Source organism: Dama dama, chromosome 11 (assembly GCF_033118175.1).
Source record: "Dama dama isolate Ldn47 chromosome 11, ASM3311817v1, whole genome shotgun sequence".
In the NCBI taxonomy this organism is placed as follows: Eukaryota; Metazoa; Chordata; class Mammalia; order Artiodactyla; family Cervidae; genus Dama; species Dama dama.
Genome location: NC_083691.1, coordinates 31,220,472 through 31,234,042, shown reverse-complemented (window position 1 = coordinate 31,234,042; position 13,571 = coordinate 31,220,472). Strand labels below are relative to the sequence as shown.

General features: G+C 35.9%; 1 protein-coding gene across 11 annotated transcripts in view; it reads right to left on the bottom strand.

The window, feature by feature from the left end:
• The window catches only part of NCOA1 (nuclear receptor coactivator 1), a 205,941-nt gene that overhangs the window by 30,987 nt on the left and 161,383 nt on the right, over nucleotides 1-13,571 (bottom strand). For all 11 annotated transcript variants that reach the window (XM_061154920.1, XM_061154918.1, XM_061154921.1 and 8 more), the window contains 3 exons: nucleotides 6,067-6,184; nucleotides 4,647-4,815; nucleotides 3,338-3,652 (listed from right to left, as the gene is read on the bottom strand). In XM_061154920.1, the coding sequence (XP_061010903.1) occupies nucleotides 3,338-3,652; nucleotides 4,647-4,815; nucleotides 6,067-6,184 (602 nt within the window). The remainder of the gene's footprint in view (nucleotides 1-3,337; nucleotides 3,653-4,646; nucleotides 4,816-6,066; nucleotides 6,185-13,571) is intronic.

Below are 13,571 nucleotides of genomic sequence, written 5' to 3'. Positions count from 1 at the left end.
AGTAAATTTCTATTTTCTGGGAATTCTCTGTTGAGTGGCAGAGAGGTCAATACAGAACAGTGCAATGCACAAGTTATAGCCTGAATATATAAAGAGATGTAAGCAGCATGGGGCAGCAACTAACTTAGCCTAGGACATGAAGGCAGGGACCAAGAGCATGAGTGAGCTCAATGGGACCTTGAAAGATGAGAATGCCAGGTGGCAAAGAGGGTAGTAAACTCAAGGCAGAAGGAACAGCAAGTCTAAAAACAGAAGACACAGGGAATGAAAACAGGTGAAGAAAAGTAACACTGCCAGGAATGTGGGAGTTGGGATTCCAAACTGACAGCTTTATATATTCTGTGCATTGTGAGATAATATGCAAATGAAAATGAGAAGTGACAAAAATGAAAAAACAACCTTAGAAAAATAAATCAAAATCCTATAAAATAAACAGGTGATTTTTAGAAGTAGAAGAAATTGTTCTAAAAGCAGCAATCTACGAGCACTTTCTGTTAAAGAAAAATGATGTATTCCTACCCTCAGAAATACTCTTATTCCCCACCCCCCTTGACTATCTGTGTGTACAACCTAACGCTGTGTACGACAATTTCACTCTAATCTGCCTCTTCTTTCTGATTACTAAAATTTTACCCATTTTCCAGCAACTTCTTCCAAAGAAGTTCTCCTAAAAGGATCACCATGTCCTTAATCTCCTCTGAAATCTTAATTTTTGTTAGTTAGGGAGTTGGGAGGAGAGAGGTTGATAATCGTTAGAGCTGGTAACACAAATTCAAAAGCCTATAAAGGTCTCGTTGACAGGCTTGTTGTATTACTAAAGGAGATGTATGTGGGGCTTGTGGCCACTGAAAAAGCACAAACCCAGCCTATGTGTATAAAATGCACACATGTACATGCATACACACACAATTCAGGCTTGCTTTCACTTTGTCTGAATGGAGTTTTTTTCCTAACGCCTCAGTAAGAAGTCCTCCTACAGTAAACCTAAAAGATGATTATCTTGTCAAGAGGTTCTCAACCGGGGGTTTTCTGCCTCGTAAAGGAGAGTTGGCAATACATGAAGACATTTTCAGTTATCACAACTTGGGGAGGGGCTGCTCTTAGTATCTGGTGGGTACAGGCAAGGGATGCTGCTAAATATCCCCCAGAGCACCAGAAGCACCCCCTTAACAAGAATTATCCAGTTTCAAAACACTAACAGTGATGAGGCTGAGAATCCTGATTCAGTCACCATGTAAATTATTGCCAAAACAAAGATTTCCTTAAGGAAGCTTATTCTTTTATCAAGCAGTTTTTACTGCCACAAAGTTTTGCTTCTCATCTAGAATTAAAACAAAAACAAAAACAAAAAACCTCTTTCTGAACCACAGTTGGTTTAATCTGCAGATGCGGAACCTGAAGATACAGAGGGCTGACCAAGTTTTGAATACCCCAGGCTGATGATAAACTCTGAAAATTGCCTCTATCTCTTTATTCTTTGCATTTCTCTCAGAACCTGGTACAGTCATCATAAACATGTTCTGTGAAAAATTAAATACAGGGGAGCTAGTAAGTATTTCTTATTCTTGTGCTGTCTAATGATGATTGATAAGTTGTAACAAGAAGCAGTTTATTTTAAAATAATATTCAGAACATATTATTAATACTATACCCTCGCTTTGTTTCTCTTTTTTTCCTTCTCTTCCCTTAATTTCCCTTTGTGTCTTTTACTTCACACTAGCATTTAAAAATTACTCCTTATTAGTCTACCATTAAAAGTTTTTCACTTTATGCCATCTCTTTCTCCCTTTCATCATCTTCCTCTTTTTAAGTGGCATGGAAGCACATTTTATATTATTTGTTATATTTATTGGATATAAATTCATAATAATAGTGAGTAGGTACTAAATTAAATTAAATGTGCACTATTTTTTTAAACACCATCCTTGTAGAGAAGGGAGACAAAAAGAAGCAAATGTAGCAAAATATGGGAAACCTACTGAAAATGTGTTCATTTCCCCAGTACCCCTTGACTCCCCCATTCTGCAGCACAAAATTAGTGCAGCTCACGTTTTCATCAAAATTCCACTGTAACTCAAAAAGTAATATGGCTGGAAGTCTCCTACATGGGAGTGTAGTTTTTATAGATATTAAACAAAAATCTCTAAAAATTAAACTTGCCTTTATATATTCTTTTAATATATCAGGCACTCTGTTAAGAGCTTTATATCCAAGCTCTACATCTATTAATGGCTTCCCTGGTGGCTCAGAGATAAAGAATCCACCTGCTGCCTGTGATGCAGGGGACGTGAGTTTGACCCTTGGGTTGGGAAAGATACCCTGGAGGAGGAAATGGCAACCTACTCCAGTATTCTTGCCTGGAAAATCCCAAGGACAGAGGAGCCTGGCGGGCTATGATCCATGGGGTCGCAAAAGAGTGGGACATGACTTAGAGAATAAACAACATCTATTAATGTTATCTCATTTAATCCACAAACCAACTAAGAGGTAAAGGAATTAGATTCTTTTTAAAGAGAAGTCATAGGCTTTAATAGGGTAAATAATTTTACTACTGACCCACCTCACGTAAGGTTAGAACTAGGACTTGAAACCAAGGCTAACTCTATCAGGCTGCCTAATAAATTTACCTACCTCCTTCTTCCTCTTCCTTCCTCTATTAGTTTAAGGCTCCAGAGACCTTTTTTAAATGCTTTTTTAAAAATCCAAAGCAAAACAGACATTTGGATAAAGAAATACAAAACAGTAATAACAACAGAAGCAACAACCTACATTCCTGGTCCCGTTTCCCAGAGGATAGTTTTAACCATTTGGGTTTCTAATTCTTAATGATTACCCCTGTAACTGCTGCTTAAACAGTCCTAAATATTTATGTCATTACACCTGCATATTATTTGTCATGAGAGAAAATATTTATCAGCAGTATCTCTTTATGCTCTACTTTAGAAATTAAGCTGTGCTTCAATTTTATTAATTTAATAATTATACGGGATGTTCATCCTAAATATTATTTATCTCAAAAAATGTAAGTAAATTGTTTTTAAACTCTTGGTGTTAAAGGACTTTGTTATGAGCCAGCAGTCTTTAATTGAATGAGTCTCCCTTATTCTTATCAGAGCAGACTAAGGATGACTTTTTGTGTCATAAAGGGTCTGAGAGTAGACTTAACACCTTTAGTGCACTGGGTTGGCCAAAAAGTTCATTTGAGTTTTTCTAAAACATCCCATGGAAAACCCACACCAACCTTTTGGTCAATCCAATAGCATTTTGGCTGTCTTGTTACATAGAGCTATTAGCACATACCTTTAAAAAGGATCACCAGTTGAACAAGGGTACTCACCTGCTGTTGTCCTTGCAATCGTTGTTGAAGTTGAAGTCTAAGTTGGTTGGGTGCAGCTGGAGGTCTGTTTAGTGTTTGCCTGGGCTGCATGCCCATGCCAGGTGAAAAAGCACCTCGAGGAGGTGTTACTTGAACAGGCATAGTCCCCAGTGAAGGTTTTTGCCTGACCATGCCCTGGAAAGGACTAGAGAGATTGGCAGTAGGCGAAGGAGAAGAATAAGGCTGGGAATAAAGGTTGGGTCTTTCTTCCATCATCAATGGTGGTGTTGCTTGCTGTGGTGGAAATCTCTCTGATAATACATCTAATCCACCTCCCTGTTGGAAAATAAGCCAAAACATTTTACAAATACATTTCTGCCAATGAATGACATGCTTCTCTATACAATTTTGGATATGAGATCATACAAAGAACTCCGGAAGTTTGCTATTAATACTTAAAGGAATCACTTATGAAAGTTGCTTCTGAAATGGAGTAATAGATTAACTGGGATGTTTAAAATCTCAGTAGAGAGATGAAAATATGGTTAAAATGAAGGCCCTAATGAAATAGAGCTAAATAGTTTGAAAAGAACCTCACTGCAAAGCCTAATAATCAACAAATGTTAAATTTAATAGATTATCATGAGAAGTAGATTCCTAAAGGAGAGATTAATTTTTCTATGTCAAATATAGAATTCATGCTTTTATCTTGTTTGAAAAAAAAATTCATAGCTGACCTAACAGAATGCCATAGAGCTATGGCTTTCAAACTTTTTGATTGCTACTTATTGAAAGAAATACAATTTAAATTGTGACCTACTGTTTGTTTATGTAACTGCAAAGAGTTTCATAAAACATAAAACATGAAACTTTCCCTTTTTCTGCATTCTGACAGTCTTTATTCTACATTATTCTATCCATTAAAAAAAAAGCTGGTCATGATGCACTAAATTAATTTTTTAACTCCAAAGTCTCAAAAATACTAACCTGGAAGTTGGAATGTCATGGAACATATAGGCTGAAGTCTAGCATGAATGAAGGATAAATTAAGTCCTAAAATAAGAAGTAATAATATAAAATCTGATTCTATTCTAGGGAGAGCTTCTAAGATTATGTTCCATAGTAAAAGGCTACAACTTGGTAATTATTATGACAGGCTTTTTGTTTAAAAAGCCCATTATTTAACTATTATATATTTGGATAACTTTCACAAGGGTAAATTATAAAATAGCTACCATACAGTGAGAGCCATACGGAAAAGACTTGCTTAAAAATAATTTTTAGCTTTTTAGGGCTGCATCATCTAAAAAGTGCCAACTATAGTAAATACCTGAACAAGTTTGTCAATTCCCAAAGCTCTGTCTAGTTCAGCTAGCTCAGTTTCATCTTTTCCACTGAGGAAGGATACCAGCTGTTCAAGAAGGGCCTTCTCATCATTTCTTCCTTCGACTGTTGTTGGTGGACAGAGAAGTTCATCTAATTGTGAACTAATACACTGGCTGACGAATCAAAAGATAAGAAAGATAAAGACTGATATAGCAAATAAGTATTCAACCTTAAGAATACAAATATACATACACATATATGCAAATCTAGTTCTAGGAAATTGCCAAGATTTTTTAAAACCAATTCTTATGCAATGAAATTTTCTATACTTAATGTGCAGAAATTTATGAATATTCGGTATGCAGCTTGAATATATTTTTCATTATTTTGTCAATCACTGAACTTTGTTCCCACATTCTTCATGTTAGCTTACAGAAATACCCTGAAAAATTAACCAAACGTAGTTAAGAGAAAATAATTTTTAACACAAGTAGAAAATAAAAATTAACCAAAAACTAAAAAAAGAAAAAAATCATTTAATCTAAATCAAAATTTATACCACTTATTGTTTATATTCTATACGTGCAATTAATTATTGATAATTGAACCATAATGAAAACAGTAAATATTATATATATTACTTAACTTTCAAAGATGATCAAATCATGCTGATAACATGACAAAAGAAATCAAACTAGAAAAATGCTCAGTGTTAACCAACAAATTGTTGATTACATGTAGGAAATACATAGTCTAATCCAATTGCTATCAATTGATGCATAACACTTAAAGATACATAGAAAACTACACTAGCACTAATACTACTTCTGTAAGGTTCTTTGGGGGAGGTGAACGAGGCGAGAGCTCATAATTAAGGCTTCACACTCAGTGCTACCTGGTCACCCTTTGGTTGCTACATATGAGATGCACTGTATGTGCTGAAATAGAGCTACCTGTGTGGATTAAGAAATCAGATTCTACTCAAGTGGGGATACTAAGCAGACGCAGAAAGTACCTTCTCTTCTTATGCATTCTTGCTCCAAACGAAGAGAAAAGCTGGACAAAATAATTATACAACTAAGAACTCAAGAGCAATAGAGTTGTTGTGCTGAGGCCAATTCATCTACCAGTACCAGAAATTTTATGGCAATCAGTCAATGCAAAGTAAGAGATGAAAAATAAAGCTGCATAATATATTAATCTCTTGGTAATTAAAATATACACTAGTCTTGCAGTCATGCAGTAAATAAATCTGTTTGATTTGGTGTCCTCCCCCATCCTTTTCTTTTCATTAAACCTTCACCTTCTATTAATATCTACAAAACAAAACACCAACACAAACTGGAATCTAGTTTGGGAAAAGCAGTTCTTTGCTGTAGAAGATGGTATCTGTTACTTGATAATATACAAAAGGTACTACTCACTCTTCTGGCTTATTCTGATTTACAGCTGTCACTGTATTATTTGCCCATGGAATCTGATCACCAGTTCCTGGTTGTCCAAACTGGTTATCAATTGCTTCTAATTCCAGTTCAGGTAATCCTGGTTAAAGAAGGAAAGGTAAGAAGTCAGGATATATTAAAACAGAAGGTAAGATGATAATATTTTTCAGAAGTAATATATTATATAGTAGAGTGAGATTTCCCCTATAAAATACTACCTCAATGTTACAAAGGTCACTTATTCAGAAACTTATACTATCTAGAATGTGACCACATAATAACAAGTAAGTGGGAAAATGAGAAAAGTTCTTTGAGTCAAAGAGAATCTGGACTTCCCTGGTTGTCCAGTGGCTAAGACTCCGTGCTCCTAATGTGGGGAGCCCAAGTTCGATCCCTGGTTGAGGAACTAGATCCCACATGCCACAACTAAGACCCAGCACAACCAAATAAATAAATAAGTCAATAAAATAAATACAAAGAAAATGTGATGTTAAAGGTTTTTATACATTACCATAAGAGAATCACTTAGAACTCCTTCAGAAATTACTGATTTTAAAGATAATCATAACAATTTCAGTTAACTGCTTTTTCAGTCTATACGCTATTACAATATGCTGTAAGTAGGGACAGTTGCTACTGTCATGAAATGTTTGAGAGACGCAAGTAAAAGACAAAATATGTTCTATAAGAGGCAGAATCAGAAGCTAAAGTGCACTGCAAACTGGGGCCATTTAGTAAATGGACAAAACTCTACAGTGGTTAACTGAGAATATAGCTGTACAATAACGGTATGATAACTGTTGTCTATAATGATGACAAATGAAAAAAAGAGGTTCAATTATGCTTTATGGTGTAGTGGTAAAGTATTCGCCTGCCAATATAAGAGACACAGGAGATGCAGGTTTGATCCTTGGGCTGGGAAGATCTTCTGGAGTAGAAATGGCAACCCACTTTAGTATTCTTGCCTGGAGAATGCCATGGACAGAAGGGCCTGGTGGGCTACAGTCCCTGCGGTTGCAGAGAGTCAGGCACAATTGAGCAGAGCACTACAGTACAATGGAAGGTGGTAGGATGCACAGTTTTTTTGAAGGCTTTGATTATTTCTGTACTACTTATATTAGGGAAAAAACTGTAAAGAACCTAAATCCCAGAAATTTATTGATTAATGGATTATGGTACAGATATTTATAACATGCTGATAAATGAAAAAGGAAAAAAGTATAATCCAAGACATCATGTTCAGGATGAGTCTATTCTTATAACAGAATATTATAAAATTTCTATATATTAATCAAAAAAATCTGGTAAGCTATATATTCTTGGTAGATTTTAGGTTGTGAGACTAAGGATTACTTTATTTTCTTTTAGTGTTTCTGATGGCTATTTGTAATCTTGAAAAGATTATAAAATTTATATGTTGAAACCCTAACCTCTAGTATGTCAGAATGTCATTATATTTGGGAATAAGGCTTTGAGTGAAATAAGAGTTGTCAGGGTGGTTCCACTTCAAACACTTCAATATAACTGGTGTTATAAGAAGAGGTGATTAGGACACAGATGGCGCAGAGAGATGACCACGAGGACACAGCAAGAAGGAAGCCATCTGCAAGCTAGTGAGAGAGGCAGCAGAAGACAGCAAACCTGCTGACCCTCCTCAACCTGAACTTCCAGCCTTCAGCTTCTGAGAAAATAAATGTCTATTGTTTAAGTCACTGGTCTGTGGTATTTTTTTATTATGGCAGCCCTAGTAAACTAACAAAAACTAAAAATGCCTTAGTGGCTTAAGAAAATATACAATTAGGTAGAATTCCTCATTTTAATGAATGGAGATAAATAGATTTAAGGATGCCCCTCAAACTTATTTAATGCTACATACTGATCATTATTAACTGCATAAAACATGTTAGGCTCACTTAATCTAACTTGACTACATATTGAAATATACTCAATATTTAGTATGAATGAAATATAGGAGTGCACATAAAAGTACATTCACTTCTAAATACAAAAAATTATAGCTTGTGATTAAACTTGTCTTCTTTAGCATGACAAATGATATAGAAATCAAATTCTGTATGATTTTGGGGGAAAAAAAAGCAAAAAAACACCAAACAACAACCATAAAAGGTGAAGGGAAAGTAATCACTTAATTCTTCTCATTATTTCAATCAGAAAGTTGGTCAGAGAAGATTATCTCAAGTTGTCCCTTTGCTCAGCTCCATACAATAATTCCTGTCTTATTCCATTTTAGAAACCTAACATAAACAAAATCATTATATTTAAAAGTCAAAGAAAATTTACATGGCTGTCTATTATCAAGACTTAGTATCACAGAATAGCTTATTTGACAGAGTAACAGGACATAGTATCTCACAGCAGTCTTGATGGGAAAAAAGGTTAAGAAAACAAGCTGGATAAAATATTTTCAAAATAAAGTAAGATTATTGTGCTAAATTTGGTGACTAGGAGAAAAAACCCAATCAATCACTGATTTAATTAAAAGTTTTGTTTGCATAGGCTATATACTTAAAAGAAGCTGGTTTTTATTCTAAAAGTCACTTTAACATTTTAGGACTTCCTTTAGAAACTGACTTCTTTTAAAAAAAATTCGATTTGCTGGAATGTTTTACAAAATACACAATTTATCTCTCTTTATCCAGGGAATAAACCTACTACTTTTGGTCATGTTTGTGTCTCTGTTACAAACATGAGTAAGTATGTATATATGTTACACAAGATAGGCATAGTGATTTTTAAAGGGACACATTACTGTGTTTACTAGTCTCTGCTGGAGAGAGGCAGCTGACATGGGGGTAGAAAAAAAAGCTATTAGGGACTCCTGATCAAGCTATTAATTTTTTAAATAATCTGTGCAAAGGGCTCAGCATTTTATTTTCTCCATTTTAAATATGGTTAAAAGAAAATCTTATATCCTCATTAGCCACAGTGATTTCATGTAAAAAAAAAAAACTGAATAACCCAGTAGATAACAGGTCACAAAAAAGCACTGAAAAGTGATCATCCTAATTTCACAATAAAAGAAATACATATTAAAACTACACTGAGATACTTAAAAAACTCATCAGATTGGCAAAGATGAGAAAGTGCATAATTCACTATTAGAAAGGATGTGTAGAAAGAAGAACATTATCACGGTGTAAACTGGCATAAGAAAGGCCATTTGGCAAAATCCATCTATGCTTTGACCCAGCAATTCCATTCAGAATTTACAGTTCAGATATACTCTTAGATGTGGTCAACTATCTGTACTATGTAAGATTAATTATAGTCCCACAGTAGCAAAACATGCCTACCAATAGTCACAACACAGTAAACACAACCTCAAAAACAGGGAACTAAAAATGGATTTTTAAAAATACTGAAAATGTTTTATGTGAAACATTTATTTTTAGAGTTATGCAACACTCAGTGTATCACAGATTAATAAAATTTTAAAAATAATCACCTCAGAATGTGTATGTTCACAGAACAAAAAAATGAGCAGGAGGTCATTCATTTACTTCAGTAGTGTTGCCAGTGTTCAAATATTTTTGGAATTCTAGAACTGTCTTCTCTAGTATACAAGCCCTTCAAAAAAATACTTCTAATTATATCTAACTTTGATTCTGATTTTTTAAAAAGTATTATTCTTTTTTGGATCAACAAATTTGGCTCCAAATTATTTCACAAAACTTTAAAAGTCAAATCCACCTTTAAAATATAGGAATTTGAAGACGGACAAAAAGACATGGCAGAGGTTTTGAAGGTACTGGTAAGAGAGCACATTATACATGTTTTGATCAAGATCTTCCTAAATTCTTTTAATGTGCTCTTACAGTACATTTCTAACAAAATTATTTAAGTCACGTGGTCACACTGCATGGGAGTTTGTGTGTGCCTATAAACAACATGTTTTGAAACCAGGCAGGCTGAAATTTAAATCCTGGTTCTGCGTACGTTAACTGGATAACTTTGGGCAAGTTTTTGTCTGTGTGTGTGTGTTTTCTTTCTTTGGACATCAGTTTTCTTGTATGTAAGTATATCTACAGAAAATTTTTGGTTCAATGTGACAGATTTACCATCTCTATTTTATTCTACACCCAAAGTTTTCATGGAAATAAAGGAAATTAAAAAGTGGACAATAAATCTACAGCTGAAGGAGAGGTAAAAGAAGTCACATGGCAGCTGACTAGAACAATGAAAACAAAACAGAACGAAAAATAAAACTGATGGAGAAGTTCACCTAAACTAAAAAACTTACATTAGGACAAAAGTGGAGATTTTCCAAAAGAGGGAGTTTACTCAGAGGGACACCAGAACAACTCCAGCCTCAGTGGTCATTTGAGCAAGTAAAGGAACAGGCCACGGGTGATTGCCGGGATAATTAAAGGACAACTGAACAGCTGTCACCAGGCCCTGCTCTGAGTGCAGCTGACTCTGGCGTCTGCCCATGGGATTAAAGTGGTGAGGACATGACTCAGTGTGGGAGTTCTGCCCAGGGAATCTCCCAAAGTGGGTGCGAGGGCTGCCACGAGGGATTTCCCTCTCACCAGCCCCCACTCCTTCACAACAACAACTGAGCATCAGGGCTTCTATAATCAGAAGCTACATTCACTGCCAAAGCAAAAGGGCCTCTCACTTTAGCTGAAGAGTCACTCTAGCTATCACGGTGTTTCATTCTAGGTCTTTTTCAGTCAGTATATGTGCACAGACAGACCTGGTTCACCAAAACATTCAAGAAAAGTCAACAGCAGGAAGGAAAGATGGCAAATTTAACAAAGAAAGAAACTTTGAAGAAAAAAGGATTGTTATAGAAAATGGACAAACCCTAAAGGATGCCAAATTTATCAATACACAGATTTAAAGTCTATCATATATATAAAAGGCAATAGACTTCTATGAAAAAAATTTCCACACACATGATCACTACAATTTAAAGAACTCAACAGATTGACTGAGGAGCAGAATGGATATGGTTGAAGATTCAGTTTTGATCTGGAAAATCTAGCACAGAGACTCTCTCAGAATACAGTGCAAATGGGCAAGGGCAAGGAGAGTGTGACAGAAAAGATAAGTGACATGGCAGATAGATCCAGGAGTTCTAATAGGTGATGAATAGTTCAACTGTCCTATGAGAGAGCTTTGGGCACAAAGTTAAGATGTGGAATCAGCCATTTGATAATGGAGCCTGGCTCGGGTGAAAGGTAGTGGTGGACGGTGCAGAGGCTAGAGGTGGCAGAGACTCAGAGGCTATTCTCTTCCCTTTATGAGTTATTATATTTTTGTCCTCTTCTTTTTTCTTTCTCCAGTTCTTTGTCCTCTTTTCCTTTTTCTTCCCCTTGTTTCTTTCTTGTTTGTATGGAAACAAGTTCTGCAGCGATCACCCTCTCTTCATTTACCTCATTACACCCCTCTATTTCTGGTTTCCAGCAACACTACAGCACAAGGTTTAACAGATTCTGGCCTCAGTTCAGTCAGTTCAGTCGCTCAGTCTGAACCGACTGACAATCTACTCAGTTCAGTTCAGTTGCTCAGTCTTGTCTTACTCTGCAACCCCATGGACTGTAGCACACCAGGCTTTCCTGTCCATCACAACTTCCCAGAGCTTACTCAAACTCATGTCCATCAAGTCGGTAATGCCGTTCAACCATCTCATCCTCTGTTGTCCCCTTCTCCTCCTGCCTTCAATCTTTCCCAGCATCAGGGTCTTTTCCAATGAGTCAGTTCTTCCCATCAGGTGGCCAAAGTATTGGAGCTTCAGCTTCAGCATCAGTCCTTCAAATGAATATTCAGGACTGATTTCCTTTAGGATGGACTGGTTGCATCTCCTCGCAGTCCAAGAGACTCTCAAGGGTCTTCTCCAACACCACAGTTCAAAAGCATCAATTCTTCAGAGCTCAGCTTTCTTTATAGTCCAATTCTCACATCCATACAGGACTACTGGAAAAACCACGGCTTTGACTAGACAGACCTTTGTTGGCAAAGTAATGTCTCTGCCTTTTAATATGCTATTTAGGTTTGTCATAGCTTTTCTTCCAAGAGCAAGCGTCTGGCCTATTTACAAACTTTTCCAGGTGGTGCTAGTGGTAAAGAATCTGCCTAACAATGCAGGAGAGGCAAGAGACGCAGGTTCAATCCCTGGGTTGAGAAGATCCCCTAGAGGAGAAAAAGACAACCTACTCCAGTATCTTGCCCAGAAAATCCCATAGACAGAGGAGCCTGGTGGGCCACAGTTCATGGGGTCTCAAAGAGTTGGACACGACTGACAGACTGAGCACATGTACATAAAGCTGTATTCAGGCGAGGAAATCTCAAGAGAGAAAAAAGAGCTATTTGAGTCAAGAGGGATTATGAATGAAAAACATTCTACTTTCAGAGACTGGAGAGCAAGAAGACACTTTCTATTTTTATTAACTTTAATTTTCATCAAATTAACACATATACAAAACTTTAAAAGTCAGAACCAAAAGGTCTATGAATAAGAATAGTTTTCTGTCTTGCCCCTTCTGACCCTTTGATTACTCCCCTTTCAACAGAGACAACCATTCACAACTTTGTTTTCTTTGGCATCTGCCTCATTATTTCTAAAATATCTCCATTTTAAGTTTCTGACGCCCCATCATGATAGATGGGGTTTCAGTTCTCTCACATCTACCACTCTTACTACCTCCTATGCTCCCAATTCCCTAACAGAGATCACTGCTTTTTTTTTTTAAAAAAAAAACCAAAATGTTAATATTTAGATTCTTCAGTTCAGTTTAGATTCTTAGGACTATGCAAATATTACTTACTGCTAAGTCATATTGTGTACAAACATCCCTCTTTATATCATGCTTTCATTTTTCTTAACAATTAGTTTATTTTTTTCATTTTCCTGCTTTTCTAAGAGACTTTTTCAGATGCTTCAACATTTTTGACATAAATCTATCAATAATCTTTTCTATAAACTCAGATAGAGATTTCATTTCTTCCCTGGAGGCTATCTTTTCAGAAGACTTGGGCCTGCTACTCCAATTTACATGTGCTGTTCTCTAATCTGGCTGATCACCTATCATTTCTGGACTTCTTTTCAGATTCTCTGTTTCCCTGGACCCTGTAAGCCTCTCTCTTTTGGTTTTCTCCCTGTTTGCTGAAGTATGGGTTGGCAAAAAAGTTTGTCAGAAAATCCGAATGAACTTTTTGCCAACCCAATATATCCTCAAGGGCCTTAACTAGAGAAGGTAAACATACTATGCAAGTATTTGTGCCCTTTTATATCCAAAAATGTCTTTATTTCACCTTCACAACTACTGGAAGTTGAATGCCTGATTACAGGTCAGAAATCATTCTAACCTCTAGTATTTCTAAAGTAAATTTTATTAATAAAGAGTTTGTATAAAACAATATGCACTGATTTTCAGTGTACAGTTTAATAAATTTGGCCAAAGTATAAACCCATATATAATCTTCCATCTCAATCAGGAATACAGAATATTTCTATCACCTTT